General features: G+C 48.0%; 1 protein-coding gene across 1 annotated transcript in view; it reads left to right on the top strand.

Moving 5' to 3' along the window:
• Positions 1 to 16,641: 16,641 nt before the first annotated feature.
• ZCCHC14 (zinc finger CCHC-type containing 14) overlaps positions 16,642 to 23,943 on the top strand; it is a 53,160-nt gene continuing 45,858 nt past the window's right edge. The window contains exon 1 of the mRNA XM_032700916.1: positions 16,642 to 17,576. Coding sequence (XP_032556807.1) covers positions 17,013 to 17,576 — 564 coding nt within the window. The 5' untranslated portion in view covers positions 16,642 to 17,012. The remainder of the gene's footprint in view (positions 17,577 to 23,943) is intronic.

The raw sequence follows: 23,943 nt of genomic DNA, 5'->3' as shown, positions 1-23,943 counted from the left end.
AGAGCCAGTTTCCATGTGGAAATCAAGAGGCACAAAAACAGCAGCAAAGAAGCTGATCCTGATCAACTGAGCACATGGGAGGGAAGACTCGCAGCGCTGGGAGCCTGAAATGTGTTATGATGCTTTTTTCCTTGTGGGCAGGTGGATCTTTTCCCCCAGGCCTGGATTTTCCCCAGCACCCATCAGGCAGCCTGGAGGAAGGAGCTGGGGAGTGTGGGAACCACAGGGAGGCGGAGAGCTCCTCCAAGCATGGATATTCCATGAGCTTTCAGGAGTGAAGGAATAGGGCTGGAATCAGCTGGAGAGGACAAGCAAGGGGAAGCTGATGCAGAGGGGGCAGGGATGTTCACGAGGTGTTTTGCAGTAAAGGCAAAGAAAGATGAGCAGGTAATTCAGGTCATTTGGCTTTTGGGCTGGGGGAAAACACATATTGCTGCAGGTTTAGATAATCTGGTAAATGGATCATAGAATAGAATTCCAGAATGGTTTGGGTTGGAAGGGACCTAAAGACCATCCAGTCCCACATCCTGCCATGGGCAGGGACACCTTCCACTAGACCAGGTTGCTCCAAGCCCCATCTAACCTGGCCTTGGACACTTCCAGGGATGGGGCAGCCACAGCTTCTCTGGGCAACCTGTGCCAGGGCCCCACCACCCTCACAGGGAATAATTCCTTCCTAATATCCAATCTAAACCTAGTCTCTCAAAAAAGCCATTCCATGGTGATGGATGCATGGCAATGAATGATGACCAGATTTGAGTTCCTGTGTGTTGTGGAACATACCCAGTAAGAGTATCCAGTAAAATCATCCTGCAATCCCATGTAAAGGCCAACAAAGGAAGTATCATACAAAGAGAAAAGGAGCACTACATGGCTCTGCAGGTGATAGCATCTGATCCTCCTTCCCTCCTCCATCCCTCTGTGATGTTTGCTGAAGGACAGAGGTAGTTTTTGCCTATTGTGATCTTGGAAACTGAAAGATAAAACCAAAGGAAAACAATGTGATTTACCCCCAGGATGTCTCGTTTGCCCTTTTATTCTACTGGATCACGCTACAATAAATGTGTGTTGAGCTTTTTGTTCATGATAAACCCCAGATCCTTCTCAAGCAAGACACAGCCTGCCACATGGAGAGGCCTTTCTTTGCCCTTCTCATCCCAGGTGGCAAATCCCCTTATTTGAAGTCACTTGGCTTCCCTAGCCACCCACATCTCCCTGTATTTTCCACCTTGATCACCTTTCCCACCGTTCTCGTGGAGGTCTGGGATACCCCTTGGCAGGGCAGAAAACCCAGGGTGACCAGTTTTCCAGAGCTGAAAGATGCCTATGAATAAACCCGAGGTAGCCAGTCTTAACCAAACAAAACACAGCCTTAATTTCAAGCCTCTGAATTTTCTGTCTGAGACTGAGGAGCGGGAACGGTGCCGATAATTAAGGGACATCTGTCACCCCGTGTGCTCCTGCTGGGTTTGTCAGGAAATGCGGCTGACATAATGTGAGGAGAAGAAACCTGCTTTGGAGGATGGCTTGGCATGCTGGGATGCTGGATTCCACCTCCATCACTGCCACGGGCAAAGCTGCTCCTCCTGATGATGGGAAGGGCTGGAGGGGGTGATGTGGGGTTCATCCTGCCCACCTGGGAAGGGTCACATCCCAAACCTTTGCCAAACCTGGTAGCAAAAGCCATGTCTGCTCCCTCTGTCCCACCTCAATCTTCAGACGAGTTTTAACCTGCATGAGATTAAAAAAAATAAGCAACACAGAGGGTATTTTTTGCTTTGGAGGCATTTGGGGGATTGGTTTTTTCTGGCTTTTCTTAACAGCTACAGAAAGTCACTTTGTTTTTAATTCTGAAAATTCTCACAACCCAGAGAAGTTGAAGTTCTGGCTGCCCCATCCCTGGAAGTGTTCAAGGCCAAGTTGGATGGGGCTTGGAGCAACCTGGGATAGTGGAAGGTGTCTCTGCCCATGGTAGCGACATGGGATGAGCTTTAAGGTCCCTTCCAACTCACACCATTCCATGATTCTGTGATTCATAAAACCTCCAACTCCAGGACTGTGGAAGCTGAGGGTTGTAAGCATTAGCCAAAATGGCTTTTTTTTCTCCTCAAGCACCCAGTGGGCCAAATCCTAATATCTGACATCACCAGTGCCAGAGGTGGCACAGAAAGGCAGCACTGCTGCTGTCACCCAGCCATGGTCAGAAAGAAACACTCACTCCCTCTGGTCTAACCCTTTGGAAAAGATGCTGCTCTGAACCTTGGGATTTGCTCTTGATGGAAGATATAAGGCTCAACCAAGTATTTTGGCATCTGATTAGAAAGAAGGGATCAGGCTCTCAGCTTAATGGAGATGCTGATGTATGAATTCCTGTGTGAATAATGAATGTTTGGAAATACTTTGAGCCCTGTAAATGGGAAGGACAGTGAATTTCCCTGTGTTCAGAAAGCCAGTGGCAGGAGTTCTCAGAATTGTTTGGACTGTAGTAATAGAGATTTATAATTCATAACAAAAAAGAAATGCCTCTCAGTGAAGCGAGAAGAAACAGCGATGTAAAAAAGTTGACATTACTCACATCCTTTTCTTACAAAATACTGTCACACATGGGTGTACAAGCACCCTTTTTTCTGGGCAGATAAATAGCTATGGAAGGATTTATTCCATATTTGATGTAGGTTTTCAAAAAAGGTTTCTTTCTTACAACCTGTTTTGTAGGGATTTAAACAGATGCACTCTGCAGTCTGGAATAGCATGTCTGGGCTGTCTAAACACGTGAAATTCCTTTGCTTCCCAAAAGCCAGAGTAGAAAGTCACCCTACACATTTCATGCGTCGCGTTTAAAGGAAAAAAAAAAAGCAAAGCACAAAACAAACCTCCACAAAACTCAAAGCCAGATTCACAGGGTTTCGAGATCTGCTTAAGGAATCAGCAAGCAGGATTCAGGAGTAGTTAATAACAGACTGTATTACATGGTACCTATTAACATGGGATAATCCAGCAGGAAAAGAAAGGGCGAGGGATAAAGGAACATCGCCCCGGAACAGCGGGACTTTCAGAAATCAAGCCCCGAGAATTCTAAACCAGATTAACTGAGCTGTCACTGTCAGAGTCACCACAGGCACAGAGCAGGGGAGCAGCAGGGATGGGCAACACGAGGGTGCTGGAATTTCCACGGTGATGGAATGCACACCTTGGTCCTGCTGAAACGCAGGAGCCCAGGAGCACATGGTGCTGATAAATCCCAGCTGGGAACTCTTCTGAAGAGGGGGAATATCTGGATTTGGACTGAAACTCCACTGCTCATCCCAGACACGGTGGGATGAATGGAGCTCCCCAAAAGGAGCAGAGCTAGAAGCTCCCTTCCCTGTCCTCCATCTCATTCACTTCTTATTCAGCTTCATTCCCAGGCAAGAATACAATCTCCCTTGGGGTTCCACCTCCTACAAATGCTCTTCTTCTCACAGACACCCCAAGTTCCTCCTTTACCCTCTGCTCACGTTCACCAGCATTACTTGAGCTTTCCCTCCAAACTTCCTTCATGATTACCAGGATTTTCAAAACCCTGTGAATTTTGGATGGTTAATTCTGGAGATCTCAGGCTGAAAGCATGTGCCAAATGAAGACCTGATTCAATTTGTCATTTACCTCGAATACCCCAGGGCCTGCCATCTTCATCAGGAAACTGGAGAGCATACAGGGGTCTGAATTTTTAAAGTAAGGAGCCCAAGTCAAACTCTGGAGTGAAAAGCTTCCAAGTTATTTGTTGGAAGTGAAAATTTGGAAGAAACTGGCTTTCTGTCTGCATGCAGGCACCCAACTGATTAGCAGAGCTGCTGAGCACTCAGATTTGGACTTCAGTTCTGGATTTATCGATCCTAAATGCTTACACACAGCTCTGGAGTGCTGCAGAGCAGCCTCTGCTCCTACTGACGTGCTGGCAGCACTCAGCCCCAATAGGATCCATCCCTAAACCACTGTACAAACCTCCAAAATCACCCCAGCCTGCTTTCCCTGCTGGGCAGAGGGTGGTAAAGGGCTTTGTCCCAAAAAGGGGAAATAACATCCTGGGAAAAACCAGAACCATCTGAAATGAAATCCTGGCCCAGCTGAAGTCAATGAAGGTTTGAACTGGGCTGGGATCTTGCTCTGTCCGCAACAGGCATCTGTTCCAGTGCCCCAAAAAAACCTCTTTAAACAAGATCAGGCTGCCCATGGTTCTCATCAGTCTCAAGTATTTCCTATGTTTATTTTCTTGGCCAAGCCCCAGATTTGCCAGTTGCTGCACTGTACACTCTGCTGGCCTGCACTCCCTCCCATGGAGTCAGATGTCGTTTCTTCCCTTCCTATCCCAAACTGCTGAGCTGGGCTTCTCCAAGCCATGAATCCCACCCCAGCCTCCTTCACAAATACCTCTGGTGTATATTTACTCCACAAAATGTTTCAGGGTCGTTTTGGGAAGAAAGACACTCCAGCAATGTAAGATGACCCCATCCGTCGGTGGCTCTTCCCACGAGGATGTGCCTGCACTGGGATCCTGCTATTCCTATCCCATGAAATCAGAGTCCTACAGATCGCCGACACATGATGCTAATTTTTGGGTTCAGAAGGACCAGATTCTTCCAAAAATGAGGGAAAAAACAGGCTGTGTGCTGGCTGCTGACACAGCCCTCACCCACGTGGTCGTGACGCCGCTGCTCCTGCTTTACACTGAAATCCCAGTCAGGAAAGCAAGGACCAGTCTTGCTGGTGGGGCTCAGAGTTGGCCCTTCATCCCATCTGCTCTGAATCACCCACTCCCTGACACAGGAGCAGACAGCTCCAAACCCGGAGCCATGCTGGCTGAAGGAAAAGCTGTCAGTGTGTGACACACAGATAAGCAGTGCTGGGCTTTGGGATCTGGATACCTTTCCCTTCCCCTTCTCCTCACCATGATCACTTGTAGCTTTCCAGCCACTGATCCCAGGAAGGTTCCTGTCCCCTCATTAACTTGCCCACCAGAAATCCACGTGCTCCAGAAGAGCCCCGTGCTGGACAGGCAAGTGGCTCAGGATCTGCAAGAAGCAGGGCAAGGACAAAGGTATCTCCTGGGGTAAGGCTTCATCTTGCTTTTCCCAATTGTTACCAGCAGTGTCTGTCCCCCTGCAGCTGCACCACCAAGAAGAAGCAATGTCCCATGTGAGCCCTTTCTGTTGGTGGCCTTGAGGGCAGGAGGAACACCCAGGGTCTCCACACTACCAGGAGTGTCAGGGCAAGGGGGAATGGCTTCCCACTGACAGAGAGCAGGGTTGGATGGATGGATATTAAGGAGAAATTCTTCCCTGTGAGTGTGGTGAGGCCCTGGCACAGGTTGTCCAGAGAAGCTGTGGCTGCCCCATCCCTAGAAGTGTCCAAGGCCAGGTTGTACAGGGCTTGGAGCAACCTGGTCTAGTGGAAGGGGTGGAACATGATGAGGTTTAAGGTCCCTTCCAACCCAAATCATTCTGGGGTTCTATGACTGATCCAAATAGTTTCACTAACTCTTCTTCCAAAAATTGTAGATCTTCAAATTGTTTTTCCAAAAGTTCAAAACCAAACAGGACATTTTCATCGTCCTCTGCCTTGCTCTCTCCGAGATTCATTTCTTTACAAAAGCCTTAACTGGGATGACCGGGTTGCCTTCTCTTTTAAAAATTCCTGTTTTGGTGGCCAAATACAGGATATTTAGAGAGACGGGAGCTGTGCACACCCCTCCAACCAAGGAAGGGTTAAAACACTGCTGTGTGTCTGTATGCAGCCCAGACCTGAGGCTATTCTGCTCCTCCAAAGTAGCTTCTCCAGGATAGAGAAGCAAACCCATTTGATAACTGGGCCGCTCATGTTGTACCCGAGGCAGGTGATTTGGGGCAGACTCAGACTAGGAGGTGGGGCCCATCCTTTACTCCCAGTCCTTACCACCAGATGAAGAGCACAAGTGACAGCCATACAAACTACTTTTTCCCATTAGAATTACCATTTTTGTGGGTTATACTTTTTTTTTAATGAGCATTTCCTATCCACTTTCAAATAGCTCCCAGAATTCCCTGGTAGTGTTGAGATAACATGTTCTCCACATTCACTTCTTCAAAACACATCTCTGCCTGTAAAACACACAGAGTGCAGATGAGATCCAGGAGAGACCCATTTCCCATTTGAAGGGCTGGGAAGCTTTGCAGGAATGTTTCCGTTTTCTGAGGGGAGACTGATGACACAAAGGACACCCCTGGCAAGGGTCAGTCACCCCTTTTTTTTACAAGGACCCAAAAGGATGCCCCAACCTGCAGGTCTGTGGTTTGGGTCCAACAACTCTCATTTCCAGGCTGAGCAAAGGCTTTTTGCACACCACAGGAACAACCTAAATCGAGGAATGCTGGACTTCACCCAGGTTTCATCAGCATCACATGAAGCCCAGTAAAGACCTCTCCCACCCCCAGCTGATGACCCTTCACGCACAGCAGTGTCTCCTTGGGCTTTGTCTCCTTCAGCTGGCTGTGGGCTGTCACCTGATGTGCTTTTGGTTTACAGCTGCCACATCAACCCTTCCCCACACACATTTCAGCAAATTATTTTAAACAAGAAGCGTTTGGAAAACGCTCTCAGGCACATGGTGGGATTCTTGGAGTGTCCTGTGCAGGGCCAGGAGTTGGACTTGATGATCCTTGTGGGTCCTTCCCAACTCAGGGTATTCTATGATTCTGTGATTCTACTTTAGTTGGCCTGGTTGGGCAGGACAAGAATTGTTCCAAAAATGGGTATGCATTCATCAGGTCCCAAAACGTACAGGACAAAGTTCTGTTTTCCATGATTCCTGGGGTCTGCAGCAACAGAAGGTTCCTGGCACCCTCTAATGGAAAAGCTCAGTCACTGAATTACCGTCTCCTCGGTCTGTGAGTCTTGGCTCCTGCACTTCTATTTTTAATGTAATCTCCCAGTAATAACTTCCAGCCAGGCAGGACACACGCCGTGCCAGCACAGACCTGGAGAACGTGCTGAACAAATGTCAGGGCTGCTCTGGGGAAGGAGAGGCTGCCTGGTGATTGCCCCCCAAACCCAAGAAGCCACTGCACACAGGGATTGCTGCTTTACTTATGGAAATGTAAGGCAAGAGCTAATCAGCTCTGACATTTGTGCCTTGTTTGTGAATTCAAGACACATGCTAGCGGGATGGTCGTGTTACATCGCCTGTCCTTCCCTTTCTCCCTCAGACACATCAATAGGATGGCATTGTCTAGGATATTTTTCCAAGTTTGGTGCCCTGGAAGCACCTCAAATCTCTGCCCAGGTTGGACTTGGCTTTGGGGCTGGTTCATATAGAGAATTCCTAGTTGAATTATAAGGTATTTTGAAAGCTTAGCTCTTGCTAGAAAGTGAGACCCCTAGCCAGTGAAGCATGCAGCCCTCTGGCAGAGTTCTCCAAGGATTTGTCCCCTGGTGATAGGGGACACCTGACATTTAGAAGCACGGAAAAAGCCTGGATGGTGGCAAGCACAGCATTCCTGTGAGGATCTGGCAGGCTCAGGCAGCCCACGGCCAGGTGGAGGGGGTGGCACCCTGGTGGCTTCTGGCATTTCATTGGGAGCTTGGCTTCAGTCTGAGGATCCCTGGATGGATCATGGGGAAGGACTGGTTTTTCCATGGGCGGCCCAGTGAGATCCCCGACCCAGCTAAAACATGGCACTTCTGCCAAGTGAGAGTCTGCCCATTGCTGACCTGCCAGAGGAGGAACAGGGTATGAAGTAGGACCCAGCCCATAAACCACACTCTTCTGTTTTACACAAGAGATAAAGAAAATCATTTAAATAGCTGTTTAATACAATGAAATCTAATTTCCAGGAAATGCTGATCCATAGCAGTCTCCAAGCTCTGGGGAGGAGCTTGGAGTCCTCGGAGAGGGACACTTCATCAGGAACTGTAGTGACAGGACAAGTGGGAATGGCTTCAAATTGAAACAGACTATGTTTAGACAGGATGTTGGGGAAAAATTCTTCCCTGGGAGGATGGTGAGGCCCTGCCACAGGCTGCCCAGAGAAGCTGTGGCTGCCCCATCCCTGGAAATGACCAAGGCCAGGTTGGACGGGGCTTGGAGCAACCTGGGATAGTGGAAGGTGTCCCTGTCCATGGCAGGGGTGGAACGAGATGGTCTTTAAGTTCCTTTACAGCCCAAACCATTCCATGATTCCATGATTGGCTGCAACATGTAGGATGTTTGCAAACTTACCAGCACGTAAGGTGGTATTTTCTTTGGCAAAAGGCTCCCTAAGGCAATGAAATTAAAATATAAAAAGCAGACTGGCCTGAGCCTGGCAAATGTGCCATTGCTGACACCAAGAGTTTAACACCCCCAGAACTACCTGTGCATCTTTTGCCTCACAATAAAGAGTAAAAACCAGGCTGTGATGTGCCAGATCATAAAAAATACAGAGGACCAGTGTTCCCCAGTATTCCCCAAGGGGCAGTTGAAACCCTGGGATGTATTTTACCCATAAGTTTAAGGCATGGTTGAACACAGACCTCTGGAAGTGAAAGCTAGTACTGAAATTCAGCAGGTCTCTTCTAAAATCCCTTTAACACCCTTTTACTTTTAGAATCCCAGTTTCCACAGCAACAAGACACACAGCTCTCTGCGGAGTTTAGGGCTATAAATAACCCCGAGATCTATAGTTGTGATATTAGTTATGAGGGCTTTAAAAAAAAAATCGCATGTGGTAATGAAGGGAAAGGAGCAGCACTGAAAGGAAACAAATTTAATGAGGAAAAGATGGTTCCTAACTCGTTTTAGAGCATGGCTTTGAACAAAGGAAAACGGCACCTGGTAAGATCCTGCCTTTTCAGTCGGATTGTTGGGAATGGTGCCTTGCTATCTCACTTTTTACCTATGTTTAAACTCTGCTTTGCCCTGAAAAAGCAGGAGAAACGGCAATTAGCTGTTGTTGCTCATTCTGGGGAAGCAGTTAAGGAGAGAACACTGAGCCAGGTTTGAACAGCCTTATGCAGATTGAACCTTTCCTGCCACACCAGCGACTCCGCCGGCTCCGCATCCCGCCTTTGGAAAAGGATGTCTGCGTGTGCTAACTTTAAACACATCCTTTAATCCTAATTGCTCCTCTGATCCGGGACCGTTGGCTGCGGCAGGACCGCCTGCAAGGAAGATGCTATTCCACGAGACGCAGTCAGAGGGCAGGAATTCGGTCTGGGATCCAAAGAAGCCCCGTCCTTACCCCTTGACATCAGCGTATAAACAAAGGCACAATCCCATAAGGAAAGATAAATATTAGCTGTGTTAGAAGCAAAGAGGAAATTAAATAACTATCACATGGCGTAGAAACAAGCTCGTGAGGGGAGGGAGAGCTGGTGGTTTTGAGCTTGCAGAACAGATTTGTATACAGTAGTGAGGAGGAGGAGATGAGGAAGGAGAAGAAAGGAAACACAAATCAAAGAGTTATTTGGAGTTTCCTCTATTACAAACAGAAGGCCCATGTTATTCAAACAAATGTACTGCATGTCACCAGTTTGCTGGTGTTTGTTATTTTAAGGATGGGCTTAGGAAGAAAATAAATTCCACGCCGAGGCTCCTTTATATCCATTTTTGGCAGTCTGTGGAGAGAAGCCCAGAGTGGGGCTGTGGAAATTCCTCCAGCCTGGTTGTACATCCTCTGCTCTCTCCCCAGGAGGGAATTTCACTGAATGGCTGGGAAGGAATCCCACCAGCAGCTCCACATCGGGTCAGGCTGGGGCAGAAACCCACCAGCAGCACCGTGGAGCTGGATTGCTGCTGCTCACCACGGATACAAAGAACTGGGAGAAAAATAATGTCTTGTACAACATGGATAGGCAAAATCCAGCAAAACCTGCCTGGGAGAAAATGCAGCAAAACTATGTGGAAATGGGAAGCTGCTCTCTGGCCAGCAATTCCCCATACAGTCCCCAGGGAAGACATCTCTGCCTTGAGCTGGAGAGACAGAGGACTTCGCAGGAAGACTGGAATAACTCATTTAAATATGATCCCTTCAAGTTCATCCTGGGATCTAAATGTCCATCTGGGTTCTCTCTGGCCTCATCAGCAACTGGAAAAATTATGTGGTGATGGTCAGCAGTTGTGCCTCTCCAAACTGGCTTTGCAACCTGAATAAAGCAGGAAGCAGAAGGACATTGGAGTCTCTCATGAGCCACACCACAGTCAGGTTTTGGTTCTCTTGAAGGCGTTGGCTTGGTCATGGTGAGGAAAGAAAGACATAAAACATGTTCTTTTAGTCCCTAACAAGTGGTCTGGTGGAGATCTGCTATTGATGCGAGTCTTGTATGAGGCAGCTCTGACAAAGGCACCACTTTGAACTGGTGTCTTTTTCTAATATTGCCACACTCAGAGCTGTAGGAATTTTTGGTGGGGAAGAAATATCACAAACATTATCTATATACAGAAAAAAAAATTAAATGCCCAGCTGCAATTTCTGGGCTCAGAGTGCAAACATATAATTCCAGCACATTCTGCCCTGATGACATTTCTGGATTGATTGTGTTTTCCAAAGGGCTTTTAAGCTTCTCTCCTCCTTGGTACCATTTAGTCTGGATAAAAGCAAAGCAAAGGAAGACATGAAAAACCTTCCCCTTCAGAGAACACATCAGGCATAAAACACACGCTCTGGGACTGATGGGATGACTCTTTTCCTGCAATTAACTGATCATCACACAGGACATTTTAGAAGCCTTTTTAATAGAAGACACACAAAGTTGGAATCAGTAAGAAATAGTAAAAGAAAAAGAAAATGTAAGGCATTGCAGAGGGAGCAGGCACCAGGCCTATTCTCTGAGGGCTCTGTCCTGCTCCCACTTAAATCAAAAGGAGTTTTGGAGTTGGCTGCAGCGGGAACAGGAACAGTCCTTAGGGCACTAATTAGCACAGCTGGCTGAATAATGCATAATGAACAGTTCATTCAGCTAATTTCATCTCTTTTTCTATTCATGACTTGCCCGCGAACCAATCCCAATTTTCTCATTTGGGTTGTCATTCAGAAGTTATTTGTAGATTTCTTGAGGAAATCATCCCCAGTGTGCAATTCCAGCATCAAAACATGTAAATATTGGGAGTTTGCACAGAAGGGTTTGAGTGTGGGACCTGCAGGTGGGACAGGTGACATCAGCTCTCTCATGATGGGCTGGGAGAGCTGGGGCTGCTCAACCTGGAGGAGAAGAAAAGGCTCCAGGGAGACCTTAAAACCCCTTCCCGTGCCTAAAGGGGCTCCAAGAGAGATGGAGAGGGACTTTGGGTGAGGGCCTGGAGGGACAGGACAAGGGGGAATGGCTTTTAATTGAAAGGGGGTAGGCTTAGACGGGATCTTGAGAAGAAATTGTTCCCTGTGAGGGGGAGGGAGGCCCTGGCACAGGCTGCCCAGAGAAGCTGTGGCTGCTCCATCCCTGGAAGTGTCCAAGGCCAGGCTGGATGGGGCTTGGAGCAACCTGGTCTAGTGGAAGGTGTCCCTGCCCATGGCAGGGGGTGGAACGAGATGGTCTCTTCCAAGCCAAACCATTCCAGACTCTTGCCCAAGTTGATATTTCTATAGCCAAGTGCAGCAGGAATTTCAAATGTTGCAAAGAAACACTGAACTTTACATTCATATTCAGTAAATACAGGGGCACTTTCCTTTTCTTCCTGGTACTTTCTCCTCAAGCATTTTAAATGGATCTAGCTGGTTATTGGAATAATGACCAGAGGCAGCGAGAGGAGGGAAATTATGTGAAAACACCCCAAGGAATGTCACTGGAGTAATCAAGAAAATACTTCCAGATTTTCCTTTCCAGCTCTAAAGTGTTTTGGCTTCAGCAAAGAGTAAATTAACATTGTGTAATGGATGAGGGTTGGAGTCAGCCCATGGATTGGAGAGGACGACTCCACATTGGGTTGTTGCACATCCCTTGTTTGGTAGAGTCACCATAACGTGACTTTCCTGAGGTAAGATTTAAGTAAGGAAATATTCAGAGCCAGGAATCCAAAGGAAATAGCTGCCCTGTGACTGGGATGGTGTGGACAGGGAGGCTGCAGCTTCAGCAGAGGCTGAAACATCCTTGTCTTTGCAGCCATGGAGAGCAGGAGAGGCAGGGACAGGCCAAAGTACAGGCAGGACAGATGGGGAAAACCAAGAGTGTTTCTTCTGCAGTAGTTTCCGAGATGGATGCAGGGAGTAAGGGAAAGGAGCTGGGAAAGTGGTTTTGGCAGGCAGAGACTGTGGATTTTCATGCTGAAAAAAGTCCCACAGGGAACTGTGCAAAACCAGAAGGTCTGCCTGGCTTCTGGGGCCAAGGAGGGATGTGCCAGTGCTATTCCAATGGGGAAGGGACCCAGGGGACAGAGGGCAAGGGTGACTCACACTTTGAATTTTGAGAGGTGACAGGGTGGTGACTGAGGGGAGATCTTTGCTCAGGGAGAGGTGAGCCTACCCCCTTATTCCTTCAGCTGGAAAAAATCCTGGAAAATTCCTGTTTAAAGACATTCTGTACCTGCCGGAGTCTATCGGCAGAGGGCAGTGACAGTCTCACACACATATCCCTGCCAGCCTTTAATCCATCCTGCTCTTCCTGCTGTCACAGCAAGGACACCTTTCCTCCACCCTGCCCAAACCAAACCCGCTCGGTTTAGCACTTGAAAGACAAACTGCAAGGGACGCTGCAGGCCCGACATCTGGCCGCTTTTTGGGCCTTTTTTTTTTTTTTTTTAATCCCTCTTCCCAAAGTCCACGTGATATTTTTCTATGTGCTTCAAAGCCGGGGTTTGTTTGTTTTTTCAAACCCAAGAGCTCCAATTCCAGCATCTGCGCGAAACCCTGCAGGAAATAACCCGTGATTACAGAAGTAGTTGAGCGAACATGCAATAGCAATATTTATCTTTCCCTTCCGTGGAGCGGCGCAGAGGCACGAAATGCTATTGCTCCTGTCACTCACTGCATCCCGGCAGGAAAGGAGGCGGGGGAGGTTAGGGTGGAGCTGCGCGATCAAAGGATTCCAGTGAGGCTGAAGAGGAGCGGGAGAGGTGGATGGAGGGCAGGTCAGAATGGCAATGAGGAGAAAGGTTTTGGAAGAGGGCAGCTAGGAAGGGGTAGTGGGGAGAGGTGGGGGATGATCAGCAGTGGGAAATTTGGGAGAGTGGGATAGAGCAGAGGGAATGCAAGGAGGTAGCACAAAAGGAGCCAGCAGCTCCAGAGTGACAGTCCACAGAGCTCCCACTCCAAACAACTGGTTTGTCAGGTTTTATGTACATCCATGTGCAAAAGCGGGCTTTCTCCCAGCAGATTTTCCTGGGAAAGCATTCAATCCCCAAAAGAGGGAGAGCTGGCTTGGTTGGAACCCACACCAGGGAAGGATGCCCACCACAGCTGACTCATACCCAAGACAGCAGTGGGTTCATCTATGGCTTTGGAGGTCGTTTTGGTAGAAGACTTGGAATTTCCAGGATGAATATCTGGCAGAAGCGCTAAGATTTAAGCCACATTTAGGAGGTTTAAAATGTCATACATGTCATTAAATGGGCAGAAGTTTTTGTAAGTGTTGAGCAGCCTCCTAAAAGCTCCTAAATGTGATGGGAAAAAGCTCTGAAAAGGTCCCTGTGGAGGAGTCCTGTGGACTGGGAGCATTAAGCATGAGATGGATTTGGGTAACACCATTGGCCTTTTAACCAGCAGCCTCCCGACCAAAGATCCCATCTCTTTTCCATGGTAGAGATTCTCATCTCCATTGACTCAGTGGGTGGATACAGAAGTGAACTATCTCCTTTCACATTGGACTCAGTCACCCTGAATTATTTCAGTTAATTTTTATTTGACATTCAAGCCACACTCACATGAAGAAGAAATTATCTGGGTGGATTTGACTACACTAGGTCTCAGATGCTGTTTGAAAGAAAAGAAGCACTTCAGCCAGGCTTCTTGGTTTGACAGGACTGAGGAAATCCAAGTAGGAGAAGTCAGACCTTTAAAACAGCAGGTGAGAACTGAAGCAGATGCTTCCAGTGTTGAAGAACTGGACCCTCTCCCTTCGCCTGACTGAGACACCCAGTAACAGCCTCTGCACGCTGTGAAAATACAAAAAAAGGAAAATCTCTTCACTCTTATTTATTGTTTACTGATTATTCCAGCAAGGAAACTTCCCCATTTGTCTCAAACGTGCACAAAGAGAATTTTCAGGGAGAACATGCAGGAAATAGGATGACCTGGGGATTAAACAAGGAGCCAGTTTGGGGTCCCGAGAGCTGTGCTTGTACAGGGAAGGCGGCTGAACAGACAGCCCAGGACGACCTTCACTCCGCACCCGCTGTCTTGGTAACATGAGCTCTTACACAGTTGATTTATCTTGCTGAGGGCGGTTCCTTGCTTTGCCCGCTGGCTCACCAGGAATTCTTGGTGACAGAATTATATGTCACTCTCCTTTTGGTTTCCTCAGACTTCACCCAAAGCCACTTCTAATCAGAGAAAAGGCTCCCAGTTCATATATTACACTTCAGATTAGTTTGTCTTGCTGTCTGGCATTGAAGAATTGCTCTTTAGCAGCAAAATTGTCATTCAAACTTTTATTTAGGCTCAGGCTTAGACCTAGTTCCCAGGCAGAAAAGTTTAAACATTCGCCTTGCTACAGAAACCTGACTTTGAGCACAGCGTGGTGCTTTCAGGATGGATTAGTGGATAAAGGATGTGCTTTCAGGATGGATAAAGACATCAATATAAGCAGAAAGGCCACCAAAGAACTCGTCATCCCCACGCCAACTGCCTGGCTCGTGCTAGAATTCAATGCAAACCTTTCCTAAGGGACTGAGAGCACTTCCTCTGTTTTCCACATATCCCTTCCTCCAGTGGACAATACTGGGCATGGCAGGAAAAGGAAGCACATATGGTTTGCACTCGATGACGGATCACTACAAGGAAAGGACACAGAGAGACTGTGGGATTTTCAAGGACCCTCTCACAGCAGGAATCTGCAACAGAAGCAGGGTTGTGTCTCTTTACAATATATGACATTATGCAGCCCCAGTAAGTGTCCTTCGGCTGCTTACTCTTGCATTTCAGTGTGACTTCAATAAATGCAGTCGATGGTCTGTGATATTCCACAGGGAAATAAAAATGGATAAACTACTAGCATTTGGAATTTTTTGTGGTGCAGCAGTTTGTCTTAGCAAGGTGTATAATGAGATTTCCAATAAACCATCACCCAAAGGAATGAGCCCTTCTCTCTTCTGCGATACCAACACAAGTGGTCACACAACTCATTGCCCACATTTGGACATCTGTGCATCCCATAAAGGTCAACTCAAGACAAAATGCAATTTTGCCTCTGAAAACATCAGTGTTGGGTCTTTTGTTTATCCGCGGTGCAGCAAAATTGCACTTGTGAAAATAAAACACACGGTCCGTCTTCCAAGAAGATTAGACTCATATAAAAATCAAGTCCGGACTCATTTGTTGCCTGCCTGGGGCTGCATTTAAAAATGTTATTCCTGGCTTGTCCCACTTAAAGATCTTCAGCCGTGTCATTTATCCAGCTGATGTGCAGTCTGGCTACTGGGCTACAACAGCCAAACAGAAAAACACTATGGAAAACAGGAATTGTGTTCCCGCCTCTTGGCTGCTGGATGCCATCCATGCAATCCACAAGCAAATCTGAAGCTGATAAAGCTGCTACAAAATGTGCATTGCTATGTCGCAGTCAGCCAGAATCCCAGTTTAGAACGGGAGAGTGGGAATGCGGGGGGGTGAAAAAATTACCATTTTAAGAGGTCTTTAGTGTCTCTTTTGTTTCCACACTGTATTTAAAGACAATCTGAAGTCAACGGCCAAATTGGCAGAGCACGGGTTGGGTTCATGGCAGCTTAGGCAAATGCTGGTGCCAAAAGCTTTATCGGGGTTTTGGCATCACACCCCCAGCAGCAGCTCCATCCCTGAGGATCTTTGCCATCCTAAAACAACGGCTGAGGAAGCAGGGCATCGTAGCCATTCCCTCTTCTACTCCATAAGTCTCATCATGGCTGGAATGAGTGGTTTTGACTGAAAAGTCGGGGGAAACCACACTGCCCCACACTGGAGCCAGCAAAGAGCACGGGCAGCACTGTGAGTCAGTGACAGACTGGAAACGCACCTGCCGTGAAGGAGAGGAGGAAAGTGGCCAAAACCGACTTGGGATCAGTCAGGATGCGCCCTGAGGCACCACTACAAGGTACAGGGACAACCCTGAGAGGGTGGACAGGAGCCCCAGACCCAAACTCTTCACCACAGCCCCTCTGCGGGGTCAGCAAGGCACAGCCCTGCCCTGAGAGGGGTCACCGCCCCCCAGAGCCCACCGAGGGCGGACGCCTCCCCAGCCCCGCCGCTCCCGCTCCCCGCGGGCGGCCACACAGAAAAGGTTGTTACTCCCCCCCCTCTCCTATTTAAGGGTCCTGTCGACCAATCAGCGTCAGGGGCGGGGCTAAGGGGGAATTGACAAGCCCCCAGACCCCACTCCCGTGCGCAAGGCAGGGGGCGGGGCGAAGGGCGCCGCCAGCCAATCCGCAGCCGTAAGCCTCCGGCCGGGCCAATCAGCGTGGCGGTGGGCGTGTCCCGCCGCGGGGTCAGGCCGGGAGCGAAGGCGCCCGTCGCTCCCTGTTCTTCGCGCTCCGCTCGCGGCCGAGCCTCCTCACCGTGGGATCCCTCCGCCCTGCGCGCAGCGGCAGGCGGTGTGTGCGCGCCGCTCCGTCCCCCTCCGCCCCGTGAAGGGATTATTTCCCGCGGCGGCGGGGCGGCCCCAGCGGGGCCCCTGTGCGATGGAGGCACCGGGCGCCCGGCGGAGGGACGGAGGAGCCGCCCCGTGAGGAAGGAACGGGAGCGCAGCGGCCTCCTCGGGGCCGCCGGCGGGCGGGGACCCCGCGGCCAGGCCGCGCCTCAGCGCTCGGGCCTGCGCCGCCCTCAGCGGGGCCCGGCCCGGCCCTGCCCGCCCGGAGCTGCCCCAGGCCGGGTGTGCGAGCCCCCGCCGGGGCGCGGGGCACGATGGTGGAGAAGCGGTGCCCGCGGCTGCAGCGGGACGGCGTGTACCGCTGGTTCTCCGAGCTGCCCTCCCCGCAGCGCGTGGAGTTCCTCTGCGGCCTCCTGGACCTGTGCATCCCGCTGGAGCTGCGCTTCCTGGGCGCCTGCCTGGAGGACCTGGCCCGCAAGGATTACCACTCCCTGCGCGACTCCGAGATCAAGGCCAACAACCCCGCGGACCTGGGCAGCCTCACCAACCTGACGGACGAGGTGGTGCGCAGCAAGCTGCTCGTGTCGCTGGCGCTGCTCGGCTCTGCCCACCGCGAGGCCGCCGGGGTCCTGTTCCGCACCCTCACACACATCGACTCGGTCATCAACAACTACGGGCTGCAGCTCAACGAGGGCCGCACGGGGGATGAGTTCCTGTTGCTCTTCACCATGGCATCCAACCACCCGGCGTTCAGCTTCCACCAGAAGCAGGTGCTGAGGCAGGAGCTCACCCAGATCCAGAACATCATGGCCAGCACCAGCAAGAATCCCAGCACCTCTACCCTCAACACCATGGCAACCTATCCTGGCTGCCATAAGGTGGGTATCCCGCTTTTCCACGCGGGAGTGGCACTGCTGCAGGGCACAAGGTTTTAAACCTCGCGTTAGCATTTTAGTGCTAAACGGCAGCTGAAGAGGCTGGCAGGGTTGCTTGGTTGATGATGGAGATGGTCGGCTGAGGGCAGAAGGAGGATACACGGAGTTTTTAGGGGCTTATGACATTAAGTGAGAAGGGCTTCACGAGCTGATTAACAGCACCAATGTAAACCTTCCCTGTTTTCTTCTCAGTACATCTGCTGAGGGGACTGTCCTGCCAGCTGCATGGAAAAGCAGTGATTTAGGAAGGGAAACAAACGTGTCTCTACGTTCAGGAACAAACATCTGTTTAAAAGTTTCCCTGGAAGAAGTTGGAGAGGAGGTTCAGCTTTGGGAGTAGCTGTCCAGTGGCAAAGGCGTCTTGGTGCGTGTGGGTTTTGTTTAGGGGATGTGATTACAAACATTTGGAGTTTCTGATGCTAAACTAAAAGAAGTGTTGTCATTTCTTATCACCCTTCGGGTATCGATCCTGGTGTCGGGGTTCACCGTCATTAACTTGCTGTTCTTTCATTCAATTGCAGCAGTCAAGCTACACAGAAACATTTTAAGATGTGCTGTTAGTAATTAGATGTGTGACTGCTTAATTGCCCTCAGCCTGCTACAAATTAAGGAGTCAAACTGTCTTTCTGCCTGATTTTAACCCGCTTGAAAGTTCAAACTAAGCACCAGCTTAGTGAAGGCATGTGAGCAGTTAACAGGCTCCTGAGGATGCTGGAGCTCAGTGTTACCCTTGTCTTGGGAAAGATGGTGAATCCCTAAAGGCTCTGAAAACCCCTGTATTGGGGTAATCCTAAACAGAGCTCCTGCTGAGGGCTCAGTAGAGATTCCATTACGTTGAATGTTGAATTTCAGACTGAGACAGAAGTCTCTGCAGAGTCTTCCCCTGAATACAAATGTCCTTCCGATTTCTTGTTTGCATGAGCACCTCTGCATTGTAAAATTTGCCTGAGAAGTGTTAAACTTTGTATTTTTCTTACTCTTCCCTTCCTGTGTTTTGTGCTTGTTCCCAACCTTTTGTATTGAGGGGAAAGAACAAGGTATGGCAAAGCCTCTTCAGTCAGTTCAAACCTCTGTGTGAATAAAGTATATCTGAAAAGGATATTTCACACAGGATGTAGGAGGGTGTAATTAAAACCAGAAAGAGCTTCTTTTCAGATACTTAACTACTTGCAGCTTCCCTTATTCAAAAGCTGTACCGACCCTGGGTTTGAAAGGAAACACTGCAAATCATATACAAGTTTTCCCAAAAAAAAGACAAAATCAGGCAGGCAGGAATGTTTTTTTAGAGTCTGCTTTTGGAGCTGCAGCATCCGTGGAGCTGAAAAAGTCTGGCACTATTTCTGTCAATCTAAGATGGACGGAGAATCCATCCTGCCATTTTTCGTGCCAGCAATAAAGGCATCCAGGATGGTCATTGAATTTTTCTTTTCTTCTGAGCTCATTGAAGGACTGTCTCCTTAAAAAATACGTTTTTATAAAAATTGGTGTTGAGGACTCCTGGTTGGCTAAGGGCAAAGTAGGTAAGAGGGAACACAAAGGTGACTTTGCCTTCACAGCCTCTGAATGTGCATTTTGTTTGAACTGAAGCAGATTTCCTTCAGCCTGTTCATTTTTTTCCTTGTTAACTGGTAATTTTGCTACTTTTAGTGTAAGCAGTTGGCTTAAAGCAGGAGTTGGATGAAGCAAGTGGAAAAACCAATGTCTTTCTCCATTCAGCCCCGTTTAAATATGCACAAATAAATTCCAACACGGAGGCCTTAAATCTCGTGATGTTACCAAGTTACGTTGTGACAATACCTGTGTTGTGACATCACCTACATAAAACAACGTGCTTGTGGAGAGAAAGTGAGTGCCCTGAGCTGTTGCCTGCCAAGAGTCCTGCACTCCTCTTCCTCCTTGGAATTGGAGGAGAATTTCCTCCCTGGTGCCAGCACTTTCTCATGGCTTCTGTTGCTTTACTACAGCTTGAGCCACGCTGAGCTGGGGCGTGAGGCTGTGTTTTGAATGGAGTGGCTGCTGCTCCTCAGTCCTCAGCACAAACCCCACTGAGCTCATCCTTAAGGAGATGGAGAAATGGTCACCATTTGAAGTCCTGAGGAACTCTGGGAAGCTGGGATGGTGTGCATATGTGGTTGAGTGCAGATAGGGAGCTCTTTGTGAACAGGGTTATCCTTCAGCTTTTCCTTGTGAGTGTGGGAATAGGGAATTAACAGTGTTTACCTGTTTTACTGTTACAATTTATGATTTATGTTTAATGTGTTTTTTCGGGGAGATGCAACAAAAAACTCGACCAGTGCTCTTTGTTCTCTTTGCAGAAACAAATGTGAATGTGCTGCTGCTGCTTAGCCAGTCCTGTTAAAATACGACCCAACTTGATATTAGCTATAGTTTTTTTCCAAAGGATTGGAGCTTGCCATCCTTTTTTCCATCTCCTGTCTCTTTGCCATTTTACAGTGAAATCTCTCAAAAATAAATTGTATTCAGTAGTGAAGATGCTGAACTATTGATACAAAATCACTGTAAATATTTCATGATTCTTCAAGTTGCTTTGGGGTAGGTGAACACATCTGAAGTTGGTCTGTGATGCAAACAACTGCTTATTCCTATTTTCTGTTACTGTCTGCAGTTTTTGACTGTGGAAGCTCCAAACAGCTGCCCATGTATTTTTTTTTTTGCTTTAATTTGTGCTTTTTAAGATGCTTCTTGGCTTATGTGAATCTGAACTTTGCAGGAAAAGGTGGCTCTGGCTGGCTTTAAGTAGGTCAGTAATTATAAGATTCATGGTTTCTACCTGATAGTATAAAATGAACATTAAGTTCCTTGCCCTAAGTAGGGAAAATGCTGCCCTCTCTACATTGGTTTAGTCTCTGTGGAGATGGAATCATGAATATCCTGAGTTGGGAGGGACACACATGGGTTATTGAGTCCAACTACTGGCCCTGTGCAGGACATCCCAACAATCCCACCCTGTCCCTCAGAGCGTTGTCCAAAGTCTCCTTGAGCTCTGGCAGCCTTGGGGCCGTGCCCACTGCCCTGGGGAGCCTGGTCAGTGCCCAACCACCCTCTGGGGGAAGAACCTTTCCCTGATATCCGACCTAACCCTGCCCTGACACAGCTCCAGCCATTCCCTGCCCCTCTGGAGAGAGCTTATTCTTGTCCTGTCCTGTATTTTCTTCTGGTTTTGCATGGTGCCAACACTTGGAGCACTAGAGCTGTGGATTCCTCAAACTTTTTCCTTGCAGGCACGAAATCTAAGGTGGTTGTACGGTTTTCAAAAATTGAAACAATGCCGGTTGTCTTCGAATGAAGCCCAGGCATAAGTGTCTTAAGAATCACGTCTTAAAAAGGTTTTTTCCTGGTGTGAACAGTAATGGGCTTGTTTTTAACTAGAAATGATGCAACTGAGTGTTTGGGCTGGTTGTGCACCCTGAGATGCCCGTTCAGATGTGTTTTCTCCCTCTACCACAAAGGAGATGGGATGATTTTCTGACTGGCACTTGGAGCCTGGACCTGCAGGCTGTGTATATAGTGCTTAGAGTGCAAACTGCTGCTCTCCTAAAGGAGGGAAGCTGAAAGCATCAGGGCACTTGAAAAACAGTAGCCAAATATCTCCTGCTGTGCAGGTGAATTACCAGTTCTGCATTTGTGACCCACGGAGAAGGGAGAAATGACTCAGCTCTCTCCCAACCCCTTGAACCTCCCGTTCTGACTTGTGTTGTGGATGACTTGTGATGATGAAACATCTCTTTTGGCAAGAGTTGAGAAAACTTACTGGTTTTATTCACTCTTGGTTGATGGTCGGACTTGATGATCTTAAAGGTCTTTTCCAACCTTAATGATTCCTGGGGGTGTTTAGCCTGGAGAAAAGGAGGCTCAGGGGGGACCTTCTCGCTCTCTGCAACTCCCTGACAGGAGGGAGGAGCCAGGTGGGGGTCGGGCTCTGCTCCCAGGGAACAAGGGACAGGGCAAGAGGAAATGACCTCCAGCTGCGCCAGGGAGGTTCAGGTCGGACAGCAGGAGGAATTTCTTCATGGAAAGGGTTGTTCAGCATTGGAGGGGACTGCCCAGGGAAGCGGTAGAGTCCCCATCCCTGGAAATGTTCGGGGCCAAGTTGGACAGGGCTTGGAGCCACCTGGGATAGTGGAAGGTGTCCCTGCCCGTGGCAGGGGTTGGAACAAGGTGAGCTTTAAGATCCTTTCCAACCCAGGCCCTTGCATGATTCTGTGACGATGATTCTGTGATCTGTTGTGTCTTCAGCTGCAGAGCAGGGTCAGAAATAGTCTCTCTGGCTGCAGCTCGTTTGCTGCTGGGAGGGAACAGGAGTCAGTGACTCTGTAGTTATGTGGCTGTTTCGGGTTGGTATCTTGTGAGTGGGGAAAAGGGTTCTTGCCTAGTCAGCTTCCAAATACTGCACCAATGGCTATTTCCAGTTTATAGCATAAGGGACTATTTTTCACTCATGTTCATTCCATAGGCTCATCTAAAATTCCAAATAACTAAAGACTGTATATTGGGAGCAGTGGAGAGCTGATCTTCTGAGGGGTCCTGAAATACCTTCATCTGTCTGCACTGTTTGCCTCAGGGGATTGAATGGACATAACCCCATTCAGAAATATTCAGATTTCTATTTTTATTTTTTATCACCTGTGGACTGATGAGTTATAAAAAAACTATCACTTGTTGGGTTGAAACTCAGTCCTTAAGCCCTCACAGAGAAAGCAACCCCATATTAAATGATCTATGTCAGCTGCCCTTACGGCTTTTATGTGAGCTTTGTAGGGATAGAATAAATCACGACAAACTTAATTTTTAGCCTCTTAACCCATTGAGGGTATTTCCTGGCTTTAGCAGATTATCATAGCTGTTGCTGGCTGGGATTAGAGGTGTTTACTCACTGATATGAGGAGTTGCTATCTTGGAGTGATCTCACTTTCAAAACCACATGAAACCAACCTCAGGAGCTGTAGGGGCAGGTCTTGTAGCTTCCAGCTGGTGACATGTGCCAGTCTCTGCGTGGCCTTTGCATGTCCTTTTAGAATTCTGAGCACTTGAGGCAACATGAATTGCATAGGTCTCTTGATATTCAAGTTGAGAAATGTGAGGCTTGGAGTTCTGGCTCTTTTCTTACTGAAGTTCTTGTTTAAAATGTTTTTTGTGGCTTTGATAAAGTAGTTCAGTCTCAAACCCGCAATATTTTCAGAAATGAGCTTTAACACATGAAGGAATATTTGGAAGACAATGGTCTCGTAGTAGTAGCAGTATTAATTACCACGAAATTAATCATATGTTACGTGATGAACTTTGAGTTTACAAACCTAAATGTCTTTGCTTGGGAAATACACTGTACATCCAAACATCAGGGACAGAGCAGCCAAAAAAATCTGTGTTGAGCTAATAATGATGATGTTTTTTCCATGAACTGTTTTCCCTTTTTGGCTGAATGAAGTTTTTGTTTTCAGAGCACATTCTACTTTGCTTTTTAAATTTACTCTTTTTTCCTACTAATTGCCTCGTAACTGCTAGTTGTCACTGGAGCAACACTGAAGGCCTCATCTCTTGTGGAATAAAAGTGCCTGTTTTAAGGTGCTGGATGTTTTGAACTGTCCCAGACTCTGAACTGTTTTAATTGAATCCGTGCATGACCCTTGTGCTGGAGAAGCAGAGCCAGCAGGAGTTCACCACACCTCACAGGCATTCCAGTGTCTGACTTCAAAGGTGCTGAACAGCAGCCTTGTTTGGGAGTGTTTAACCATTTGGTTTGGTGGGTTTTTTTAAATGTTTGTGTGGCTAAAACTGAGATCCTGTCAACTTCAGGCTGGATGGTGGAGGCAGCACTGCCCCTTTCTGGCAGGGCAGAGCTGGGATTCTTCTGTATCTTATATATTCAAACACTCTCGTGTCCATTTTACTGCTTGCTCTGGAGTGCTTTTTATCCTTCAAAAAAGCAAATAGAGTCCCAAGAATATAGATAAGATTTCTCTGAATCCACAGAATCTTATTACAGAAGTGCTGGATCTAATTTGTCTTTTGAAATGAGAACCATTGTCACACTTAAACTAGAATTTGACTTGACTCTTTGGCAAAAGAATTGGAGCAAGTTGAAGTTGTTGTCCATTGAGATTTGAAATGGGTATTAAATCGAGCAAAGAGATGTTGATATGGTCCAGATCTGTATTTCTTTGCATGGGTTTTATAATGAGCAAACATCCAAATTCCTTGCTCAAAGCAGAATTTTTCCATCACTCCCATTGGTATGATTATCCAACAATCAGCATTGGGAGGGATACACCTTTTAACAGGTGTTCAGGCC

The sequence above is a fragment of the Chiroxiphia lanceolata genome, chromosome 13 (assembly GCF_009829145.1).
Source record: "Chiroxiphia lanceolata isolate bChiLan1 chromosome 13, bChiLan1.pri, whole genome shotgun sequence".
NCBI lineage: Eukaryota > Metazoa > Chordata > Aves > Passeriformes > Pipridae > Chiroxiphia > Chiroxiphia lanceolata.
This window is presented reverse-complemented; position numbering and strand designations above follow the sequence as displayed.